The sequence below is a fragment of the Psittacula echo genome (genome assembly GCF_963264785.1).
Source record: "Psittacula echo genome assembly, chromosome: 6".
NCBI classification, from domain to species: domain Eukaryota; kingdom Metazoa; phylum Chordata; class Aves; order Psittaciformes; family Psittacidae; genus Psittacula; species Psittacula echo.
In genome coordinates this window covers 48,913,639-48,938,825 of record NC_137743.1, presented here as the reverse complement: position 1 = coordinate 48,938,825, position 25,187 = coordinate 48,913,639, and the positions used below count along the sequence as shown (strand labels likewise).

General features: G+C 42.5%; 1 protein-coding gene across 5 annotated transcripts in view; it reads right to left on the bottom strand.

The window, feature by feature from the left end:
• Positions 1–22,340, bottom strand: part of JMJD1C (jumonji domain containing 1C) — a 62,237-nt gene extending 39,897 nt beyond the window's left edge. For 2 of the 5 annotated variants that reach the window (XM_080620330.1, XM_080620332.1), the window contains exons 1-3: positions 22,129–22,339; positions 16,997–17,110; positions 325–430 (exon numbers count right to left, since the gene is read on the bottom strand). In XM_080620330.1, the coding sequence (XP_080476456.1) occupies positions 325–331 (7 nt within the window). In that variant the 5' untranslated portion in view covers positions 332–430; positions 16,997–17,110; positions 22,129–22,339. Of the gene's footprint in view, positions 1–324; positions 431–16,996; positions 17,111–21,593; positions 21,684–22,128 lie in introns of those variants that run through there. The other 3 variants (XM_080620334.1, XM_080620331.1, XM_080620333.1) reach the window with 3 other exon arrangements.
• Positions 22,341–25,187: the final 2,847 nt, after the last annotated feature.

Sequence of the window (25,187 nt, the reverse complement as noted above, 5' to 3'; positions counted from 1 at the left end):
TTTTAAACATGCTAAAAGGCGTGTGGTTGCCATTCATACATTTTCACAACAAACTTCATAAAATACCTACTTTCAGACTAATGATATTCAGCTTTTATTGTAATCACTGAAATATCAAACAAGTTAGGAACAGTGAAGAAGTCACGCACAGCTTCTTACATGATCTTGTTTTCTTGTATTAACAAATACTTCAAAAAAGGTAACTTCCAAGTAAGAAATATATTCTCCATTATAGCACAGATGCTATGGGACGAATCCCACAGAACTAATGGCCTTAAACTAACTAACACAGTATAAAAATAAGACAATATCCCACATAATTACCTTGCATAAAAATCTCCTGAACCTTTTGCTCCTTTACCCAGGCTTTTACCTCCTCATGTAACTGCGGGTTATCCCTGAGAACTGGGTTTAGACTGTCTACGTCGTCCTAAAGTAGAGATTAAAAAAAGAACCATATGTTATGTTTACTTGTAACATTTCTGTTTAATTTCCTAGATGTATTTTAGAGTACAATATTAAGTAGTTTGGTGCTAATTTTACTTATTGCCTACAAATACCTGTGTTATTTTTAGAAAAAACTTTGAAGTGTAACATAGTGCTAGAAGTTATTCCATGGAACACGGTATGTCAGCTCCCGCATGTGGCCAGACTTGTAAGCTATTAATAGGATCACATTTTCATAAATACTGTCTTACTAGAAGGTAAAATTGCCCTCCAAAGACTTCAATGTTTACAGATATGCAGAAAGAACTACTTAAATAATGGTTAAATTAATCTTAAAAACAAAACCAAAAACCCAAACAAACAAAATCCTGTTTTTCATATCTGTAAAACTTAATATGGACATATTATGCATAAACATAGATATAAAACCCACAAAGATAACGCATAAGAGAGCTGCATTTTAAGAGAAACAAATATTCTGAAACACCACTACTACTACATTTTCAAAAATTTAGGCCTTTATAAATTAAGCAATTTCAAATAAGACACACACCTTTTTTGACAGTTCTCCTGGAAAAGATTCTTTTTGACTATTCAAGCAGGACATCATCTGGGAAATTAAGACCTGTTTGATGGCACTGTCCTTGTAAAGAGGAAAAACTAGGTACAAAATCTGGTTCATATCCTTGAAAGCACAGCTTCAATCATTGTTCATCTCTAGACTCTTATAATATCTATTTCTCTATTTCAGAGCAAACTTGCTAGTTCTGCTTTTGAGGCTGTAACAGAGAAATAAAGCTGCACCACAGCCTGGCAACAACTTATGCAGAAGATGGCCTTGGAAATCCATGAGCTGCAGGAACATTCATTTGTACCAAGAGAACTTCAGACACCTAAAATAATCAGATTTGTTCTCCACATACAAAATGTAAAATGTTTTATCAGTACTGCAGCTGAGATCAAGCAGTTTCTTTCCTTGATCTCCAACAAGTTCCTTGATGTTTCACAATTATTATGAAGAGCTCCCGCCACAGAATACAAAGATACAAGCAACACAGGGAATGGTGCGCTGCTGACAAGCTCTCAAGTGACATGAGCAATTTCTCTCTATTCATCTGGATGAGATTATTTCTGCTAACCCACTGATCACAGGACATCTATTTCAAATTCAAAATTCACTTCCTGACTCTTGAAGATTTGCTGTGCTCCATTATGGAGAATGCATCAATGCTTCAGTTATTAGAGAAAATTGCTCTCTCGCCTTATGCTTGTGAAGGCGTTATGGCATCGGAATCAAAAGAAACGGTCAACATTATCTTTTTAATACATGCAAAGTACAACAAAGTAGAAGTAAAGATCAACAAGACCTCTACCACCAAGTTAAAAACAACAACCACGTAAGTATGTTGCTAGCATTATCAGAGGCACATGAGGGTCAACACTAAAATTTACTCCAAGATGGCAGACTAGCAATGAGGCAATCTACAAAGGGTTCTATTTTCCTGTGCAAATCTATTTTTGCATTGATCCTACATACAGAACCAATACCACCACTGGAAAGAGAGAATGATTTGCCAAGGGAACCCAAAAGATCCAGGAACTGGAGCTATGTGATGTTCATTTTTCTGTCCTTCTTTTGCACTCTCTTCCATGGCAGCCATATGAGATTTCTGTACCAAAAATTTCCCCTCTCAGATTCACATGTATTAGATCTAAGTAGCAGACTGAAGCACTGCCAGACTGGAAGCCTGGCTGACTTAGAAATGCAGTTAACACGCAGATCTTGTGCATTTTGACTAGTTCCTTCAGTCCCATCGAAGAAAATTTGTATTTTAATTTTAAGACTATACATATTGATTAGGTACCATGGAGTCAGACCTATTACTCTTACTGTCACTCAAAGATGAACTATAAAACGCACAAGTGAGGTTGAAGATCCAATACGCAAACTGCAGGTATGACCATGATTACGTAGAGGGTATCAAAGAGAACCCAGGGTTTTCTAAATAAACACATGAAATACAACATTTACCATCAATCACAAACAACAACAAAAAAAAATTAAAATAAATAAATAAAAAGTATTCTGCTTCTAGACATGAACATGCTATATGTAGCTCAATAGAAATCAGTACAGCAAAGCAAAACATAACTGACAACTGAAGCTCAGCATCAAGATACCAAAAACACCCAAAGGTTCCTGAACTCTGAGAAACTCTGTTTTTTTGTGTATATATTACATATATCTATGAAAAAATGTGTGTGCCATGACTGACCCTTTTCCACAATTAATCTTAAATCTGAACACCTAACATCCAGGAAATTAATTGCACAATGGTTTAGCACACACCACAAACTTTGGCAAAAACAGGGAGATGGGGTAAGAAGCAAGGCTGATGACTCGCAGTTTCTCCCCTGTCTTAGCACTAAAGTCAAACAGATGACTGCAATGCCCAGGCCTTTCCCTTACCCTGTGTTTATATTGCTCAAGAAACAACAACTCTGTCTACGGATTTGAACCTTGGCAATTACTTCAACCAAGAAGAAGGAGAAAGCGTATCAAGATTGGCAGACTAACAGACAGAAGAATTAAATGCCCTGTAGGATTTTCCTCTAGTCTTTTTCCTCATTTGAAAGTAGTTCTACTCACAAAAGTAGAGTACAGTACCCTCTCCTAGACTAGTTTTTCCACAAGTCCTGGAATACTGCTTCCAGGAAGATGCTAATGCTGGTTTGAAATCCTTATAGAATGCAAATCAGAATGCAACTAAATGGGATTGCAATTTTCTTCTTCAAATTTACTGTAGGCATCTCTTTACATACTTCATACGGCAGTGCCCCTTGCTCCACAAATTACTATATGCAACAGTGGGAAACAGACAAAAGGAATATGGGCTGGAAAGATATGGTCAAGATAATCCTTCCTGCCCTTCTGGAAGACAGTCACATGAAACAATGTGACTATCAGAAGCTTTCCAATCAATGTCAAGTTTTTTAGATCCTTGCTGTACTCTTCCTTCTTTACAGACCAGAAGAGGAACTGGAGTTGATTTTCAGTTTCATTATCAAAACAATACTTGAGTCAGCTGCATGTCTCTCTAGGTGGTAATTCCCACCTGCTGGGGACTTACTCAACACCTAGGAATTCCTAAGAAGGATAAAGAATGAATTTTTTTTTTCCGAAGAATTGTTTCTGAAGAATTAAGTTTTTATATCTGTTCTTTCTACTGGTGTAAAATGACAGAGCAGGTTGGAAAGCACAGACCATACCATCAGGTTAAGATAACAAACTGCTCTAACAAGGAAGTGGAAATCCTTGTTCAGAGAAGTGTTTTCAGAGAGCTTATCAGGACAAACATAATTTATCATTCAAAGCCATAGGTGAACGAGTGCAGATCACTTATAATGCTTAAAAATGCCTTGGAATTTTTAAGACAGTGCCCACAGAAAAACAAGTCAAAATCCAAATACACACAGAATTCTCCTAGTTAAGCCCCATCCACAAACAAAATACTGTCCAAGATACTAAGAGGCATTCTTGGATGAGCCAAACCTGCATGTTGCCCAAAGACCATACAAAGAGACTTCTGAAAGGCTGAAATGACCACAAGCTCCTTTTTCATTTTGGGCAGCTGGGCATGCCTGTGGAGGCCTGCAGATTTCCACAGCTCTCTACCTTCCTAACAACACTTGAACTGATGAAACAAGTTGTTTCCTCAGTATTTTAAAATACTTCTCCAAGTCATTCTTCATAGACTTGAGAGGCAGTGAGTTCATTAAATCAAGAGATGAAACCGTGGAACACAGAACTAAAACTACGAAGAGGATTCGAGTAGCCACTCCCACCCCCATCACACAGCCTGCATGCTGCTAAAAGGAGGGTGTAGAAACTCCAGTCAGCTGTGAACTCTACATTTTCAGTGGAGAACCGACAATATGCATTCCAGGAAAACCGGTCCTGGAAAAAGAGCAGTTTTTGGCACTAACAAGGCTTAAATAACAGCCTGCAAGACCAAGCTTCCACATACCACATGCCATACATTAGGAACCTGCAAGCATTTATTTGGTAAAGTGCCTTCCTTGGCCGTGGTGTCTCTGCATTTGGCTTCAATGCATCACGGACATCTTTTTAGTATCAGTAGGAACTCATTTCAGCTAGTGTTTTACAGGGAAAGACTAAGTAGATTTTGCAGTCCTCGCAAAGGTCAATACCACATTAGTCCTCACCATCTGTGTGGCTTAATTAACTATAGCTTCCTCTGGCTGCTTAGAGGTTTTCTGATAATTTAGGACATGAATTACATGAAAACTAGTACATAAGTGACTTGACAGTCCTGTTTACAGTACTTACACAGCATGTGCTGCACAAGGAAACAGGCATTTTGTCAGTACTTTAACGGTAGAGGGACCACATTTAAATTCAAAACAGTGCAAATGAAGAATTCAGACATCAAGGTATCAAAAGAAGAAAACCTTCAGTTTTCTTGTTTCATTAATATCTTGATATCAGTTTCTGTAAAAAACTGAGAACCCCCTTTTCCCTTTTTTTTCCCACCAAATCGTTTTTACAACTGCATGGAACTTCAGTTGCATAGAAATAAAATTTCAAATTACGCTCTGAAAAACAACGAACAAGGTAAATCAACACATGCCAAGTGACTGTCACAACAGTCTTCAGTGAATAGTGGCAGAAGAAAGTACTGGTTTTGAAATCTAGACTGCTCAGAATTCACGCTAGACCTCTAATGCCATCATTTAGAAGACTACTTACTCCCGCCAGAAAAAGAAAAATTAAATACCTTACCTGCACCCAGCCTGAAACATGTAAATGATTTTTACCCCTCATTTAAAAGGTCAGTATAATTTTCTCCTTATTTTCATTCCTTGATAACTAACCATCTATTTCTTTTTTCTTCCTCTTTTCTTTTTCACTGATTGTGTTACCTGACATATCTGATTGTACCACTGACCCATAATCTCTTTCACTGATTATACCTTTTCAACAAACCTTCAATCTTAATATTGTCCTGCCTGACATCAGAATGAGCAGGAGAAAAAAAAACAAAACAACACATGAAACAGAACACTGACATAAGATATGGATAGGCAGAATACCAAAGATCTTAACAAGATCCATTAATTGGCAGTGTATCTCTGCCATGCTACAACACCTTTATTTTTTTTTTTTCCAGTGGCAAAAGATGAGAATCTAACTAAAACACAGAAAAATTGACAGCAACTGACATCCTCAAAAGTATCAACGGGCAGGTGCTGCCAATGCCACACAGACCACGTCAAAACCCTCCAGGAAAATCACCAAATTTAGCCAAGACTAAAATATAGAGATCTTCTATTGCTTCACAGACACATACACAGACCACTAATAAACAGCATATTCCTTATTCCTTATTCCTTTCTGACAAGTGAAAGGCTACCCCTGCCACCACACCACTGCAGCTGGTAGGGCAGGAGTTCAGTGAGGCACTGAAGGCTGTGGGGCTGTGCAACTCCACAGAAGTGCATAAAGAAATGCTTTTCCAGAGGGGACTGTTCCAGGTCGAACAGTGACCTGATCCACAGTGTGCCCCTGCAACACCAGCCAGAAACACTGAGGTTACAGAAGGCTAGAAAGTTTTTTGGGAGATCGTAACTTCCCAGGTTACCTTGAACAGCTTTGTCTGAGCTGAGAGAAGAGGCTTAGGCTTACCAGGCAACGCTAGTGCTTTCTATGTAAACCCAACCCACACTTGACCTATTTTCTGCTGTTCTGAGCGCACAGTCACGATTTACCTCATTCAAACCCGGCAGCTGCTGGGCTACATCTGAACCAGTTAAGTCAAGCTTGAAGGCACAACCCTGACCCCTAAACCAGAAACAAAGTCGAGCTGAGGTCAGCCCTGCTCACACGTGCACAGAGGCACGCCACACAGGCAAAAGCAGGGGCGGGCAGAGACGCTCTCCCTAGGCGCAGAGGCCAAGCCAGACAACAGGGATAATGAATCCCTTCCCAACAAGGGTCTCTTAATGCATTGTTCTGACAAGGCCAAATGTTTATAGATATTTTGGACCACAAACACTTAAGATTAAAGGTTATTTTCAGTGTATGATAGCTCCAACTGTTTCTGTAAGTAGAAAGGTATAACGACAGGGTAAAAAAGATGAAGACTAAAAATTTAGTGATTTTCCAGCTGTCATTCAGCTTAACATCTCTCAGGAAAAACTATCAACAATTTGTATTTTGTTCCCCACTCCTCCCTATACCTAATATTTCTCTCACACTCCTACTTCCTCATTTCCCTGTTCAACAATTAAGGAGTTGATGCTGATTTTAAAGTTTTAATTATCATGTTTGAGAATTAGGGGAGCAGGCCTGCATACACCTCTTCAAGTCATGATTTGGGGCTTAAAGAAGCAAACCTGGGCCAGGCAGACATTGTGACAAAACAACCTAAAACCTGCTTTGCTGACTTCTACAATACGTTTGCATTTGAAAATAGAGATTAAAGAGAAAAAAAACAGATGACCCATATGCTCATGGGTTACATCACCCTCTCTTCAAGCGGCTGGGACAATCTGGGTCAGAAAAGCGTAATCTCTTGGAGTGCCAAACATATCTTCTAACATCTGATCTAAAGACTTCCCAAACAAGCAGCTCCTACGGACAAACCTAGTGGGCTGTCAGTTTCTACTTAAGAGCACATTTGTATTACTTACATTCTCCACATACAAACAAATGAAAGTCAAGTGACCTCATTTTGATGACACAGCCATACATTTGGTTTTCTGTTTTCCACTGAATCACATTTCCTTCCCCTTCCTCACTGCAGGTTCCTTACATTTATCACCATCTTCTCAGAAATACGCAACTTTGTCCTAATTTTGCATTTTGTTTTATCTGGTCCTAGGAGAAACAGGGAGGAGTACAGGCCCTACCCCACTCAGTCAGTAACTTCCAAGTCACGTGGTGATACTAGAAAAAGCCTTTGAGTCACTTAACAAGCAACTCAATGCCACTATGGGAAAAAGAAACCTCAAAGTGCAGACATTTCCTGAAGCAAGCAATTAGCAGAGTGAAGTTGATGCCAACAAGAAGAGTAGCTCAGTAGATTGGAGAAATATCTTTTAAACTGAAATCCAGACACCCTGTGAATTGTGAACAGCTTTCAGAAGGTATCCAACAACTCCCAAAACCACAGCAGCTGAAGGACATGCTGAATGGATGGAGGTATCTAAGCAAAAAAAGTACATTCTGTTGATTACCAGTTGTCTGAACTACTGTGCTGCTAGAAGGGCAGTCGAACGTCCCAAGAAATCAAGCCAAGAAATCAGTTCTTGCTCAGACTGACCATTTTACAGAACCCATCCTTCTTTCATCAGGGACAGCAAAAATTACTTGCAGCAGCTTCAACTAGCAGAGCTGGAAAGCTGTTTACTGCCACCGCAAAAAAACCCGACAGACCAGATAGCTCATCTCTTATCTCATGGTAGTTACCTCCATCAAATCTTTTATCAGCTGCATTACTCAGCAACAGTGTTCTTTGACAAGGCTACTGATAACTAAGAGCTTACTGTATTAAAGAGCAAAGCTCTCAATTCAAATCTGCAGAAGAAAATTGCAAACCACTATCCAATACGTGGCAGACTGACAACAGCTCCTAGAATCAACACCACCTCTTAGAAATGTGCATCACAGCATCTCACTCTTGTGAATGACTCTGCTCTGTAATCTGAACTACCACCAACTCAGATTACCAGCAGCCACGGAGCTACCCAGTCCCTTCTGCAAATATCCTCAACCCTATTTACGAAATAGGAGCTCTGGGAACATAAAACTGTGCAGCTTCTTTGCCCCTACAACTCGTAAGGATTACAAGCAGAATACAAATCCTTCCCAACAATGAAAGTATCTTAACCAGTTCTTTTGTCAAGAGCAAAAAATACATCAGATATCTTCAAAACATTCTTGAAAGCCAGCTTCAGTGGAGTCTGGCTCACTTAATTACTACTACATTAATGTTTTATTTTCAAGTGGTTTTCCAGGGTTTGCTTGAAAACATGTTTCTTAGATTGTTGGCCCACATGCAAATAATATGAAAGTAGTTCAGAATAAACCATGGTTCTCTCATGGTTTAAACGAGTACCACTGTATTTGCACGAACTTTTCAAAGTTTATTTCTAAATGGGATTTAAGGCAACACTGCACAGAAGCAATACATCTGGGTTGGAAAAACTACTGGCACATTTTTCTTGCAGAATTTTCTTCAGAAGAACAACTTCTCTGTTTCAGGGATACAGTGAAGAGACTCTCCAACTGTCTGACTACGCATATGACAGTGAGCCCATCACTGGGCAAACGTGGAAATGCTGCCTCTCCTCCAAGACAGTATCAAAAGCAACACAGCCATCATTGTGTGCTTTTTTTTTTTTTTCCTGCTAAGAGCGCTGTTCTGACCTGCTGGAGCCATTTTAGGAATTTTCCCTATAAATAACAAGAGGTCTTCCCAGCTGGGATGTATATCATATTTGGATTAACACCACAGTTCTCAACAACTCCAGAGAAAACAGTGGCTGTGCCATTTATAGAATAGATGAATAATGGTCTCGTGAAGAGGAAAGATTCACTGCTAATCAGGAAACAGGGATATTTCAGTTGTTGCTGCAATAAGCTCCTTGGGGTAAACTTAGGAAAGTCATTCAGTGTTTAAAATTGACACTATGCTCACTTATTTAGCAATATTTTTCCATCGATAAATCTACTAGCACATAGAACCAACAAATTCCTATTGAAAACATAATTCAAGACTGAACTACACCACTTGGAAGGGGGGAAGCCTGAGCGTGTCAAGCACCATGCATTAGCCACCAAGTCTTATGCATCCTGAAATCTGCCTTTATTTGTTGTATACCAAAGTGGCATAGAGTGGTGAAAAGAAGATAGCAAAAAGGAAGAAAACATTCACACTGAGCAAACACCCCAGCCTCTATGGCTGAAACATGATTTCTAAACTATGCTTACAATTCACAGTTAAAGTAATAAAATACAGAATAGTTTGTAATGCACAGAAATTACTATGCTCCAAACTCACTTGCTCAGTAAAAACACTAAAATACTACTCCCTGTAATGCTGGCAGACACACACAAACGAGGGGGATACAGGGGAAGAACAGGAATAGTTTATTTTAATTCCATTCAAAAGACAGGAAATGTCTGCTAGATTGAAGGGGAAGGATCAGTATTTACAAACAATGGTAGCCAAAAAACCTTTTAAATAATTTAATTACATAGTATACTCCTAAAAAGAAAGTAAGATTGATCAGGAAATGCTCTGTACACCAAGATCTCTGTATCAAAACATATACTACACTTTTCATCAGTAATGTTATTCCAATGTCTAAGAAAGTAAGATTCATACTTTTGATTTTAAAAAATTCAAGTTTGGATAAAATTACTTGAGTGTCTCCCCAGATGTTTGGCCTGGAAAATGAATGCCATATGCACACCTGGAACTGCTACAGCTCTCAACCTCTACTCTACAAACTGTAGCTTGCTCGAGTTTGTGTAGCAGATCTCACAATACACTAGACTACAAATTAGTACTTCTATTATGTGTCATTTCAAAAATCCATTTTGTACGAATATTTTATAGAGTAGCAGCCCTGAACAAAGGAATATTGTATCACAGGAAGGAACAAAAGCAAACAAACCCATGAGCGCTTCATCAAACAAGCTATTGTGTTTATCACCTGAAGCTAAAGCTTAATTCTGTTAAGAACACATTTCAATGAAACTCAGTTTGCCCCCTACCTGAAATGCAGGAAGGCCTACTCTTTTCCTGGGTAAGCACTCCCATACAATGACTGTGGGGTTTCACCCTGGATGGGTTTGTCAGTTCAGTAATCCCAAGACTGCTTTTGAGAAGTATTAACATACTTCAGTGAAAAGAATTCAATCTTCACCTTCAAAGAAGAAACAAGTTTTGTTCTGTCTGTTCTGTTTTGAATGCCTAACTCTTTTATATTATTTATTTTAACATTACCCCCTACAGTAGAATTGTGGTCAAACCATTTAAATGACCATGATTTTCAAAAAGTTGCAGGAAGAGTAAAGCAAGCTCCTCTACAAGAGTGGAAGGAAACCTGTTGTCCCATGGATTTGACTTACCACCAGTGAACCTCACAACTCATTTCTCTTCCTCCTCATCTACCTTCCCACAGCCCTCAGCAGTTCCTACTACCTGGAAGAGCCATACTATTTGTAGCAGCTATGCCACCCGTCTGCTGACTGATGGCCTTCCCTCCATGCTGCCGATTTCCCTCAGGCTTGTCAGATCTGGAAGAACTACACTCCTGCATCAAACCTTGTTGAGAGATCCAAAAAAAGTAACTAACACCTTTATTTCTTTAAAAAAAAAAAAAAAAATCAAGGTACAATTTTATTCCACTTATTTTGAAAGTAAAGACAGATAAAGTCTTCAGGGAAGCAGCTCTTTTTCAAAGGGAGACACAAATACAGGCTTGGGAGAGATGATGTACATCTCCCCCTGACTTTTACAAAAGGAGGGTGCCAACCCCTCCTCCCTCTCTCCATGAGCATTCCAATGAAACTCTTTCTGTCCCACATGTGTAGCTGTGAGTGAGAACTGGTATGAGTCACCTGACCCACTCCTAGCTGGACTCAGCCTTTTGCTTCCCCCCATGCTGGAACCATGCACTTAAAACATAGATGTGTCAGTAACAAGCTGTTTAGACCATCACTCTACGACACTGCCAGAGAAGCCAGCTGGACTGCTTATGGGTGGTCCAGACACCAGAGACATGGGAAAAAACAGGCTGCTCTTAAATATGATTTTGAGAAGAGTTAAAGATACAGAAAGTTGTGTGCACCCCTGTTAGCTGTGGAAGAAATGAAAGCAGGAAAGGAGCACAAGACAGCCATGGCTGCCAGCTGGCCCTCACCAGGAGTTCCCGAGCTGCTTCTGTCAACCTCAAAGGGTGGGACCAACCCAAAAGCTCCTGCCTGCCTGATCACTGGAGGTACAAGTTTACAGGAAAAGCAATTTTCAGCTGCAGTTGCTATTTTTAAGCCTTAAGTTTAAAGTAAGAGAAGTCCAAAAGATAAGTGCAGATATGATTATTGGGTGCTCAAAGTACAGGCAGAGAAATATTATTTCTCTGTTTCAAGATGTTTAAGAGTATTTTTTTATGGGCACATGTCACTACTACACAAGCCCTGCTACACAATCAACTTGCTCTTCATGAGCAAACAACTCATGAAACTCAAAACCATACAGGCCTGAAATGCCTAATATCTGCCCATAACAGAAAATGAGAGTATCAGAGTTGCTCTTTTGTCAATCCTTACTTCATGGCATGTAGAACTTGAATTTCTAACAGATCAAGTAAGATTAGCACAGTATTAGATTGTTAATCTGAGGTGCCTATTTCCTGATTAGTGAGAAAGTTTATTATTACTACTTTGACAACGTTAAGGTGTGTTAAGACATTTGACCTGTCAGATCTCAGACATGCAATACATGTTTAGAAAGAGAGCAAAGTACATATCCTGCATCTAATACCTCCCACAGGGGATTTCTCAGTGCCCTATCATTACATCTGCAACCTTCAGCAAAGACGTAGGCAGACAGGCCTCACCATTTTGAAATGCTAAGGCAATAGGCCTTGTCTTAAAAACGTTGTTCCAAAGGAGAATGTGAATATAGAAGAACTGAAACATGGGTCTGATTCATTCATAGCAGGGGGTTTTTTTGTTTTTTTTTTTTTTTTTAAACCCAGTATGCAGGAGGACTTTTTGAAGACTGCGGAGACACTTCCACTTTCTTCCTTGAGTGGTCAAATAGCCCTCTTTGCAGGAAGTTTCATGATTGTGAAGCAAAATCTGAATTCTTTGCCCTGTCTCAGCTGTGCACATTTGTTCCAGTGCTGTACGGTCACAAATCCTTTAGAAATATATTATCACACAAATATGAAATAAATGCGTGTGTATGTATTAGGTTATATATTTGGAAATATATGCACATCACACACCCTGCTCTGCCTGACCCAGAGACACAGCTGAAATTCACTGACTGCTTGAGGAAAGCAGAGTCTCTCTGGGTCTTTCCATAAAGTGGAAATAAATACACTTTCCATAAGTGTATTTTATAATGGGAAAACATAACATAAAACACTTTGTTATTCTTTATTTGCTTGTTCAAAGTATAATGCAGTTGACTCCGGCTGCTTCAGCCAGGAACAGCAGAATCACACATTTCAGCCCAACAGTGCTCATGACTGGTACTGACAAACACCACCCAGACAAAAACATCACGCTGATGAGGTCACATGTACCATATGCTGATCTTTAACACTTTACATCCCCATCTATAGTCCTTCAAGTAAACTACAATGCTTAAACAAATTAAAGTATGATCAGCTTTGCTGCTGCTTAACTTACATGGATCATAACAAACACAAGAGCTGTCATAATAGTACAAGTAACTTGTTATTACAGAAACCATTTCAGTTCTAATTATTTGAGTTAGGTCACAGCTGTATTTGTGAAGGCTTCCTGTAGTTTTGCTTAAAATATTGTATTAACAGATGCATTTGAAAGTGTGTTCATTTTCAGTCTGTAACGAGAGCCACTACAAACCCCACTACAGGTCAATTTTTACTGGCAAAATATGCATAATATATTGTGAATGCAAAGTAGAAAAATATAAGGATTTGACTTACACATCCCATTTCAAGACTACATCTTCTACAGATACTAATCTGACATAGAAAAAGCATGTTGTAAATTTTGTCTATCATTGCCTGCAAAGGAACAGAATTTTCATTTCACTGCAAAGCAAAGTACTATGGCAAATGTTCCTGTCTCCTTTACCCTCAAGATCCCCTTGTCACCACCATAAAAAGAACTACATGACTAAATGGTCTGACCAGTCCAGATTCATGAATGAGTCACTTCCAGTCATACACAAGTTCCAGGGTGAGAATAACACCATTTGTATCCTCTATGAAGCAACAGAGATAAAAGCTACCGGAAACAAATTGTAGGTTGGTGTTACAGGTACCACACATACAGGATCCAAGGAATTTTTACAGAGAAGGGCGGGATTCAAAGCAGTACACATGTAAGGAAAAGTAAAATCAGGTAAAATTTATCTGTAAAGAATAAACTTACTGACAAGTTTAATACTTGCTATAGAAAACCTTGCGATGAAAAATGGGAAAAGGCTCATACAGTGCAGCTCCATACCCTACTTTGAATAATGATATTCATCTAGCTCTTGTGAAGGTTGTTCAATCTCTTAACAACTGAAACATGTTTGTTTATGCAAAGAGCAGATATGGCATGGGAATCCATGGTTCAGGATTCTCCAGTGAGTCCTGCCAAGGTCTCTTTACTCTTGTTCTGGAAGAACCACTTCTGGTAATGACAGTAATTTAGTTCTTTGCCTATTCAAACTTTGTTTTTCCTGCCAAGACTAGAAGGATGCCAAGTGTGCTCTTTTCTTTGCCTTGAGCAGCTGTCACCTTTTAATGATAGCACCACCTAATTCATGAAGCCCTTCAGCTCAATAGTCATGTTAAACAGCACTGCATTTTTGACGAGAACTCATCTGAGCAGAATTCATACCAAATGCTCGTCTGCTGCCCATTACTAGTATTACAAGGATATGCAACAATGGAAAACTTACTCAGTAGTTAAGAATTGTATCTGAAGTGAAATGGAATCTTCCCACACATATTCATCTTTGTTTGTCTTGGCAGAAAGGTACTGGAATTTTAGGCACTAACAGCAAAATGCAGTAAAAAAACGTGTTTAGATCACTTCATATTGAAAATGTGCAGCCATGAGAGCTTACATCAAAAACTAAACACATTTAGAAACACTCAAAGTTAATTCATTTCTGCAAAGAATGGTTCCTTAGTTCTGTCTTATGCTCTAAAGCAGGTTAGCTGTATTCCAGACCAAACAAGAGAGCAAAACGAAATTCTTCTTTCTTTTTAGAAATGCAGACTTTCACAGAAGTTTACAAAAAAATTATCCAGGACCTGTTTTGTTGGCAAAGAAAAGGAAAGTTTTCAAGAAAAAAAGGTACATGCAAAAACTACCTTACATTAATTGAGCGAAGGCTAGGAATATGATTTCCAGCATTAACAAAAAAATAACAAGCAAAACAAATGAATGCAGATGATCCTCCCATTTCAGGTATCTTTCAGGAGAAAACAGTCTTATAATGATCAAATTAGTATTTCCATTTAACACACTGCTGGTACATAATTCAGTTAACATGTTTAAAAAAGTTTCTGTTCTCTTAAGGACATTATCACTCAGTAAAGGTCTTATCTGTAAAATCAACTTGTAGAACTTTGCAATGAGACACTGCTAGCATTGCAAACATGTCTATATGAGGTATTTCTAAAACTGCTTATAACCCTTCAAATAAAGAAATATTCGCACTATTCGTCAGGGAGCTCAATTTTATTGTTTCTACATTCAATATGTGTGCAATATCCAGTTAAGATGCAAATTTTGGATGCTTTAGTACTTTAAAGGAATCTCTGTCAACAACCTCCTCCTAATGTTAAAACGAACAGACAATTTAGGTCTCTCTTGTCACCAAACTGATTTGATAAGGAACACTAGCCTCCATCTTAGGCATTAATAGGTACTTGTTTGGTCAATGAGAGCGGGATGCAACCTCATTTCACACAAAGTTGCTCTCAACATGTCAAAAATGGAGGCCAAGAGTTAGGGAAGCCAGGCTTATACCTGGAACTATTTTTCTTAAGCTACTGCTTTGTACCAGAATCTGGTCAACACCTCCTTTAAAACTGAAGTGCTAATGCTGTTAAATACAGTATTATTTACCAAGACATTATAAAGCCAGTTGTTCACATGACACATTTTCAAAAATGACACCTTCAGTTTGTAGGCACCTCCCAAATTAAGGTGCTTCTATGTCTCATACTACATCAGTAAATACTCCTTGAAGTGGAGGGCCTAAAATGCATATAGCACACCTATGTTACTGCCAGCCAGGCCTAGCAACAGGATTGTTTTACAAAAGGCAGACCTTCTCATATATTCAATTTGTTTTACTCAGCTCATCTTGCATTGAACCAAAAGGAGATTGCCAAGAAGAGATTGATTACTGTTACTGGAACAAATTTTATCAAGATACATGGTCTTGATAAATTTCAGGCAAAGGACAGACGCTAGCACAAGTATTCGCTTTTTAAAATGCATCTGGAAGATTGCGGCCGGACTCTGAGGGTGAATTTACACTTCACAGCACAGCTGATTTAAGAGGTCACTGCTGCTAAAGGAGGATATCCCATTCTGCGTTGCATCAATCCTAACCCCCTCCCTAGAGGAAGCCACAGCACTTGCTGCACCCAGACTAATCCCCAGCTCAGCTCACTAACATCACAAGCTTTCTCCCACCCCTGTTTTTAAAAAGCAAGGTTGTGCTGGCTTAAAAGGCTGAAGGCACCTAGTGTTGGGTCCAAGAGTGGGAACTGTCCTTTGCGGCAGAGCCAAGCTGTTTGAGCAGCTAGAGCCACAATATGTAACCTCACTCTGACAAAAAGCGTTGAATTCATTTGGCTTCCCCACCAGAGACACACAAGAGCACCAGCCCTTCCACAAACTGAACCTCCCTCTCCTTTGCCCAGGATTCTCTCTCAGTCACTTCTCTTTTTCTAGCTCTATATTTGGTACTGGGGAAAGAACCAACATCTTCATGAAGCAGAAGGGAAGAAGGGGTGTCAGGACAAAATTACATAGCATTTATTCAGGGCCATCTGTTATTCCAAGTCTCGAAGTACTATTTCTGTACCACCGCAGCGTACCATCCAAGCCATAAGAAAGAATTTATGGCTATTCAAGTTGAAATCGGTTTCCGCACAAGCTCAAATGTATCAAATGTTTTTCTAATGTCAGAAAAAAGATTTTTAGACCTCCTTCTGAAGAGGTGGGGGAGAGGGGGGAATAATCTCTTGCTCTTCAAATGCACCCACTAATATATTAGCATGTTTCTAATTAATGAAAAAGGCATTAAAAATCAAGGCTACTGGAAATTTTAGCATGCTTAGAAACAACAGGAAAAGAAGGTCCTTTTCTTTCTTTGTAAAAATTCACGTTTTCTGCTATTCATTCTCAAAAAACCCCTAGTAAGTCAGATACCACTTTATTACTGCAAAGACCTAGAAATGAAAACCCAGCTTCAGAAGGGTGGATACTATCTTTCATCTGCTCTACAACTAATGGTACTGCTTAATCTTTAAAGGAGTCAGGTATTCTACTTCAAGGTGGTTCAATAACATCAGTTGCACGGTTCTCCTTGACACGATCAGATTCACTAGATTCAGATACAGTATGGGATATAATATTCCACAAAATGAGCAATAACCTCTGCCAATAATCAATAGGACATTATTCGCATAACAGAATTTGACCGTAAAACGCACTTAAAAATAATACATGGATTTTAACTAAGTCAAATGTAAAGTACTTATACAGTAATACATTTCTTACCTGATAGGGCTGAAAGGCACTATCATCAGTTATAAAATCCAGCTGTTTGTCCACAAGGAATTCTACTGCAGTAATTGAATTGTATACACTTTTTCCAACCAAAGGCTTGAATGTCTATTAGGGAAAAAAAATTAAAATTAACTGATTTAAAAAAAAACAACTCAGCACATCAAAACCCAAGGACTAAATAAATACTGATGTAATTATTCCATCAAAACAAGTTAAAACAGAATAACAATTACTAATTATATAAGAAAGGAAGGTTTAGGGTTTTGTCGTTTTTCTTTTGTGCCGTTGGTGGAAAACCAACTAGAAAAGGGAACTACACCATATATTTTCCTTTCCCTCATTGTGCTTGAGCAAGAGCATTTACCACAGAAGCTCCAAGTACAGGAGCATGATTAGATCTTAAACATGCAGCTTAGCTCTCTCTCTGCCTGCAGGACTAGCTAGCGCAGTGGTAATTACAGTAAGGACACTGAAGTGGAAGCAGACTGCAGATGTGAAACGCTCCCCCCCTTCCTGTTCTAAAATCGTTCACCTTGCCTGGAGTCACCCGTCTCATTTCCCTGCTCTGACTGCTGTGCCGCCCCCGCTGCCGCGCCTCCCTGCAGCAACCGGCTGCTCCGGCGCAACCGCTCTGGAGGCGACAGCGCTCGGTCCAGGGGCTTTTGCAGCGGGGCCGAGAGGTTTCCTGCCAACGTTCCAGTTGGACAACTGGCCCCTCGCCGCCTCCCCAGCACGTGGGAGGAAGCAGGAAACCTCCTGGCCCCGCTGCAAAAACCCGGCATGGAGAAAGTGGAGCAGGGAATAACGGGCTCCTCGACGCCCCCATGCAGGCAGTCTTTGCCCAAACCCTCCTCCCCCCCGCCCAGCCTCGCCCAAGTGCTGTGGGATGCGGTAGGCGAGTGGGAAGGGAGCCATGACTTCAGTGGGTCTGCCCCGACAGGGGACGAACAGGCGGGCCCCTCCCCTGCTGGTTGGGTTTCCTGTAACAGAAGCGCAAGGAGAACGTGACTGAGTGGGGATCTACCGAGGGGATGAGTCAGGTGAAAAGGAAATCCCAGAGGATGGAGAGGAGAGAAAAAGCCGCTCTGAAGACACACAAGAACAGCAAGAGGAAGGCACGGGTGAACAAAAGAAATGACTAGCAGAAAGAACATGCAGGATATAAGGGGGAAAACAAACATGGAGGGACAGACGAAATAGAGGAAAGTTATTCTACAGGACGAAACAAAAAAACAGTAATGAGGGAAAACGGGAAAGGAAAAAAGCCCTTTGAGATAGATTCTAAATTTAAAATGCAGGAGGAAAAGGCAAAGAGGAGAATTTTAAAGGGCAGGTCAAACACCATGAAGCACTGTGCAAATGCTACACCAACACATGTAAGATGCTATCGGCAAAAGGACATCACTAGCTCACATGCAACTCCCCACAGCAACAGACCCCAAGGACTTACAAGGAGAGGATAGGATCAACACTGCCTGTTTAAAGGTGGGGAAACTGAGGCACAAAGCAATCCCGTAACTTGACAAAATCCACCTAAGCAGGGCAGCAGCGGCAGTGACCTGCCCCCAGCCAGCCTGCAGGCAGCTTGTCAGAAATGCACTCAAGGTTTTATCAGACTTCATTACCTATTTTACAAAGGTGTTGCCTTGCAATTAGGCTAAATCTAACCCAAATCTCTTGAGCTTCAGCTGTGGCACTTACTAAACAAATGAGAGAATACTTCATTGGAGATACGTAATACTTTAACAAATCTATCCAACTTTACAAATGCTCAGATGTAATGTGCTGCATTCTTGTTTCCATTTCATTCAAGGTTTCACTTCAGCTGTTACCTTTTCTCACATAAGCAAGGAAAAAATAACCCCACACTCTATCAGCCAGCCAGCCAGCCATCTCAATAGGGTAACTAGATGAAAGCACTGGAGGGGGGAGGAGATTATGATAGTATGCTAACTACAGAGTCTAAAGAGTGAATAATTATTTAACCTCTAATAGTTATGAAAGGGCCTTTGCTCTTGCATCAGTTTTCTACAATGGATCTTGTATTGCTAATGGTTTGAGTTGAGAGGGTGGAGTTCGCATCATGAAATTGCCAAGCACTGGGTGTATGAATCCAAAAGCAGACAACCTTTCCTTTAAAGAAGTCGATGTTGTAGCGTCTTTCGGTTCTGAACTTGCCCCACAGCTTCAGAAGCACCATTCTACTTTTTCCCTTTCTAACTTTCTGGGCTATTATTCAGGTCAAGAAACATGTTTCTGACTACAAACAACAGGACATGTTATCATTCAGTCTGAATAGACAGCTCTACAGATGAAGGTACGCATGAGCCATTGGTTTATCTTACTGCTGGTATTAAAAGAACTAGTTCCAAATATAGATCCGTGAGTGTGATTATTCTGAGAAGAGAAACGTAATGCCTTCTCACTTGCTTTCATAGATCTAAGCCTCTAGACAGGCCAACGCCCCCAAAATATGCATGTGGAGGATGCGGGCTATCCCACAAGCACAGAGGAAAAATATGTAAATAAATAAAGCAAAACTGCCATGTCACACACCTCCTCATCTGCGGATATCTGCTCAGCTGCACACAAGTTCAGATTTTTCAGGCACTATTAGAAAATATTTCTACTATCAAAGAACAACAAAACCCCACCCTTTAATAAAAGCAGGCCTTTCTGGGAAAGCAAAGTCCAGACTCCATCAGCTCTAGGAGATAGGCAGGCCACCAAGGACAGGAGAGGGATTTGAAAAATTTTAATATGAAAGACATGACCAAACTTCACACCACACATCACATATGCACAAAGAAAAACAGACTAAGAGCACAACAGGCAGGAGTCAGCTACTAAAGGCAAGCATATGAGGCATGTAACAACATGAAAATAGATGTAAGAAGGTCCAACAAGCTCCTTACAGACTTTCAGAGGAAGACGCTCCCTCTTTCCATTCCAAAAGTGGAAGACAGCTCCTGGGAGAATAAAGCTTACTGGCTGAAACCAGGAAAAACTGAACCTCTTCAAACAAAAATCTCCCTTTCAAACTCGCATAAAGCTTCCTTTTACCATCCACATTAACTCAACTCCCTGAAGACCACAATTAAGCAAAGGACCCAATTTTAAGTGACATCTGACTTAAGCACTCTTCTAAGCAGCTGCTTGGAAAAAATCCCACTTTTTTTCCACCAGATCTGCCTGCTTGGCCAAAGGCAGCTCTGTGAACACACACACACACACACTTTGCTTTGCCTCCAAGTTCCCTAATACTGAATAAACCATTTCTTACTTTGCCCCCATTGCCATCCACATCCCCATGATACTGCCATCACAGCTCATACAAGAAACAACCTGCCTATGACAAGCGCCTAGCACTGAGACCAAGAAGAGTTGGTTTTGGACCTTCTGAATAATTCAACAATTTTTCAGAAAATATTAAGTACCATCATGTCACAGCAAACAATCTCAAAGGTATCCAATGGCACTCACCATATATTCGCAAATAGAGCAGATTACTCAAGGACTGCTTTTCCTAACGCCCAGAAACACAACTCATCTATTTATTTATTGTTTCAAAACCCCCATGGCAACCACAGGCCCCACTTTCTCGAGGAAGCAGCACTGAACAAGCTCACAGTGCGTTTTTACCTCTGCCTAATGCGATGAAGCAGCTGGGGATGTGGTGAGCCGCCCGCGCCGTGTGAGCCTGAGCAGGCAGTTCCTTGGCATCGGCCAGGGCTTCGGGGGCCACCGCACCGTGGCTGCTGCAGGCTGGCGCTGCCAGGCCGTGACACCCCCGAGGCTCACTGCAGCAAGTACTCGTGTTACAGCTAAGCCCGCAGCTGCCGTCCGGCTCACCCTGCACGTATCACTGCCTCCCAGGAGGGAGCCTTCAGCCTGCTCGGCTGCGCACCCCGCGCCCCAGCCGCGCATTTCCCTATGCACAGCCGCCCCCTTTGCTCCATTAAAAAAAAGAAAAAAAAAAAAAAAAAAAAAGCCTCTAGTGAAATTTACGCCGTAAAACGAACTACAAATATAAAAGCGTATTCAAGAAAGCTAGTCTTACGCTACACCCCATAACATTTTATGGGTTTTCCTCTTTAAACCAAAAAATAAACCGACAAGATCCTGTAAACATACTTTTTACCTCCTATTCAGCAAACTTTTCCACATATTGTTCTTTAGCCTCGCTGGATAGTCTGCAATAGCGCAAAAACTGGCACCTTTTCATCATGACACTTAATGATTCAAAATATCTGGCGCTCCCTTCCAAGGCCTGTTTGTTGCCATGGTTTGTACTCAAAGACAGAATTACCGAGTGGAAAAGAGCGGAAGACAAAGCAGATTTGACATAAAAATCGAGCGTCGAGTTTTCTCGCACTCCCTACGGAAGAGCTCGTTCCCAGCCAAGGCGTTACTCCGGGCGGGACTCTCCCAGGCCTTCCCCAGAAGGGGTGGTGGAGCCCGCACGCAGCAATCGGCGGAACGGGGGTGGGGGTGAGCGGCCTCACAGGAAGGCGGCACGGCCCGACAAGCCGGGCCCCCAACACACACGCCCGGCGGAGGCGCCGTCCGGCGCCGCGCTCCGCCTCACCTTTAACGGCTGGACAACGAGCCCCTGAAGTTGAACAGCTGCTGCCGACGGCAGAAATGTAACCTCGCCAGGCAATGGGAGCGGGAAATCGATTCCTTCATCTCCGCTCCCCCCGCTGGCTTTCCCCGAGAGCGCGGGCCACCTCTGCCCAGCTCCCCGGCGGGGACAGAGACGTGTCCGGTACTCACGGCGCCTCTGGCCCACGTTCACCCGCCTCCGAGCTGAGCACAAAGCCGCCGCCTGCCGCGTGCGCGCCCGCGGAAGCCCGCCCGTCACGTGCACCCCTCCGCACATCGCGGTGAAGGGAGCGGGGGAGGAAGGACTCGACAGCCCCATGAGCCTGGGGCGCACCCCGCTGCGCCCCAGCAGCCCTGGAGAAGAAATGAAGACCACGGGCACCCCTCAAAAAGTTAAATATGTCCGCGGGGGCGGGGGGCGGGGAGGCGCGGAGGAAGTCGCGGAGGCGCCCGCCGCCTCCAAGTTACGGCGGCGGATTCACCGACCCCAGCCTATTCCCGCCCCCCCCGGTACTCACCTCGCTCGGCTGCACGGCCCGCGGGACCTCCGCGCCCGCCTCAGCCTTTGAACTCACAAGGAAAATGGTTCTCGCCGCGCCGCTTCCGGGTCTGACCGGGCGGCCGCGCCGGGGGCGGGGACGGCGGGGCCGGGGGAGGAGAAGGAGAAATGCTCGCCCTCCGCCCTTTGTAGGGCCGGCGCGGGCTACCGCGCAGCTGGGCCCGCTGCGGAGGCCCCGACGCGTCCCCGCTGCTGGGTCATGGCGCGCTGCCGCCGCTTACATAAGTGCGGTCGCGCGGTGCGCAGGGCCGGCCATGGCAGCGCTCAGCCGGGGCGGGAGGAGCCGGAACGCACCGAGCCGAGCCGCCGGGAGCAGAGAGAGAGGAGCACGCCGCGGGAAGGGGCGGCGCTCGGCAGGCAGGGGGGCGGGCGGGCAGCCACGTCCTGCGGGGCGGAGCCGCGGGCCACGTGTGGCAGTGGCCCGGGCGCGGGGCCGGGACTCCCAGGGGCCGACAGCCTCCCGCCTCCAGCAGCGCGGCCAGGGCGCGGAGCCTGCAGCCTAGTTCACGGCCCGAAGCGCCCGCAGCGTGGCAGGGCTGCCCCTTGAAAGCCTTTCCCCATCCCTCCCTCGGGTGAGCGTTTTGAAGTCAGCAAACGAGGGCTAGGAATCTGTCCGCATTCATGTATCACACACACCGCCACCTCCACCCCCACCCCTCCGAAAAAAACCAAAACACCAAAACGGAAAGGGAACGTCAGGGCTGACCTCAGAGCCGAGCCGGGCGCCCAGGGCTGCCTCGCTCTCCCCCTTCGCCGCCAGGCACGGTTAAAAGCCCGCAACGGCTGCTCAGCCAAAAGCCTTTCACGAACAGCAAAGCACGCCTCGCCCTGATCAGCAAGTATTACAGCCCGTCAACTGATGCAAAACGTTCTCAAGCACAATTTTCTAGTTTTCAGAGTACCATCTATTTTATCCTTGATGATCAAAAAAATACCACATAAAACATGTTTTCCCATCGTTGACCAGAAGTTATTGTGGCAACAACTGTTTGTTTACAGTTTAGATAAAAACATAAATTCACCTGACTTGTCAGGGGCGGGGCTGGGGAGGGTGTTAAGGTTAGGGAAGTGCACGGTGCACTATCTAGTTAGAAAATGGTCTCCAAACAGAAATATAGGAAGAACACCTGTACAGCATTCCCTGAGTTTAGCTCACATACACAAACATTGACAGAAGAAGAAAAAAAAACGAATAAAAAGTTCTCAAGAGGGGGTTGCAATAGAGGCTTTTTTTTCTCCGAACCCTTAGACATAAACAGCTGTACATTTTTTTACTTCATGGAAAAGAAAAAAAATACAAAGTCTGTAGTTTGCCAAGAAAGCATGAGTATAATGGGGAATCAATAGATGACTACCCCTCTGTTCTCATCTTGAATTATTCCAAATGATGTAAGCTTAAAGGTGTACTGGAATGCTATAAAATACTGAGCCCTGAAATAATAAAATACTTAAGTACAGTTAAAAATTGAAGTTGAACTGCAAGGTTCTCTATCCACCATGGACTTGTCTCCAGCAACTGGATTTCTTTCACAACAGGTCGTGACACTGCATGCACACAGCAGGTCAGGAACCAGGCTAGCTGTACATGGGTTTCGTATGCTTCTCAGCCTACGCTCAAGCCACGGAACTGCAGAACTGAGTCTTGTTCTGAAGGGACACTGGCAGAGGCTGTTTGTTGTATTGATTTTCCCTTTTAAGTGGTCTTGAAGCCTGGCGAGCTGAGGCAGCTGAGCAGCCTTATATGGCTGCAAGGCTGCGGGGAGGCGGCGGTGCCCTCAGCAGTCTCCATCTATTCCTGACCAGCCAGGCTGGACAGTTGCTACTTTCGTCTCCGACACCCCTGCACAGCCCCTCACCAAATCCTCTTGCCCTCAAGGCCACCCAGAGAAAAGCTGCCTTCTCCTGCCAGCAGAGCACAAGCCTCACTAACCCCCGCTGCTCCCTTTAAAACACAGCCCCTGCCCCCACCCGGCCACGGCTGGGCTGCATTTCCTCATCTCCAGAGAAAGAATTCAACACCTAGTGACACCACTTTGACCTGACTTCTTTCCAATTGCTTCTTCTCTGGGGTAGGGGGGAATAATGCCTTGTCCACTTTCACCAATACCAAGACAGGTCATGGAGCAGCAGAAACTAAAATGCATCCTTATCCCATGTTTGGGCCACAGTTTGCACTGCCTTTACTTCGAAAACTGTGCCGAAGTACTGCCCATTCTCTGCCACCAAACAGCAGCAGGGCAGCCTGTCGCGTGAGGGGGGACTCCTTCACAGACTCGGTTCTTCAGCGGCCTCAGCACCTCTAAGAAAGAAAACCTGACCTACCAGTAAGAGCTGACACAAGGAAATACCCTCAAGTCAGACTTTACTGAGTAGTCAAGAAATAAAGTGTCTTTTCCAAACTTAATTCTGCACTTGTGTGATCTTCTTATTTAACTTAATACCTAAATTTTACACATTATATATCAATATCTAAATTTAAGCACATTTTAGATTACCTCCAAGAAGTACTGAACATCCCAAAGACATCCTTGCTACTACTGCCACCGAATTCACACACCTCTCACATGGTTTCAGGGGTTTTGTTTCTTGTTTTACCATTTTTCTCAAGTAAGAGTCCAAATACTAATAGTTATTTCAGGAAGGGCAAATGGAGAAATTATGCCTATTACAGAGCACAGCATATACTATTAAACTAATGGTGCTGTGATAGCTGCGTGGAATGTAGTGCAACTGTCAAAGCAGGCAAGCCTTAATAATACCCAAGACAGACGCTGTTAAAATACAAATCACAAGACTGTCTGGAGGACAGGCAAGTTTGCCCGTTTGGACAAAGCTTTATTAATAGACTGCGACTTAGTAACAAAGAATATTAATACCCACTGCAGCACCAGCTATTCATTACCACAGAGGGATTTTGCTGAAAACTCTCAAGTGGCAGCAGCTATGTGTGGAATACTAACCCAGCAACTCTGTTTCCAAGGGTTTCACTTAAAGTCAATTTCAGTAAAAATCCGCTAA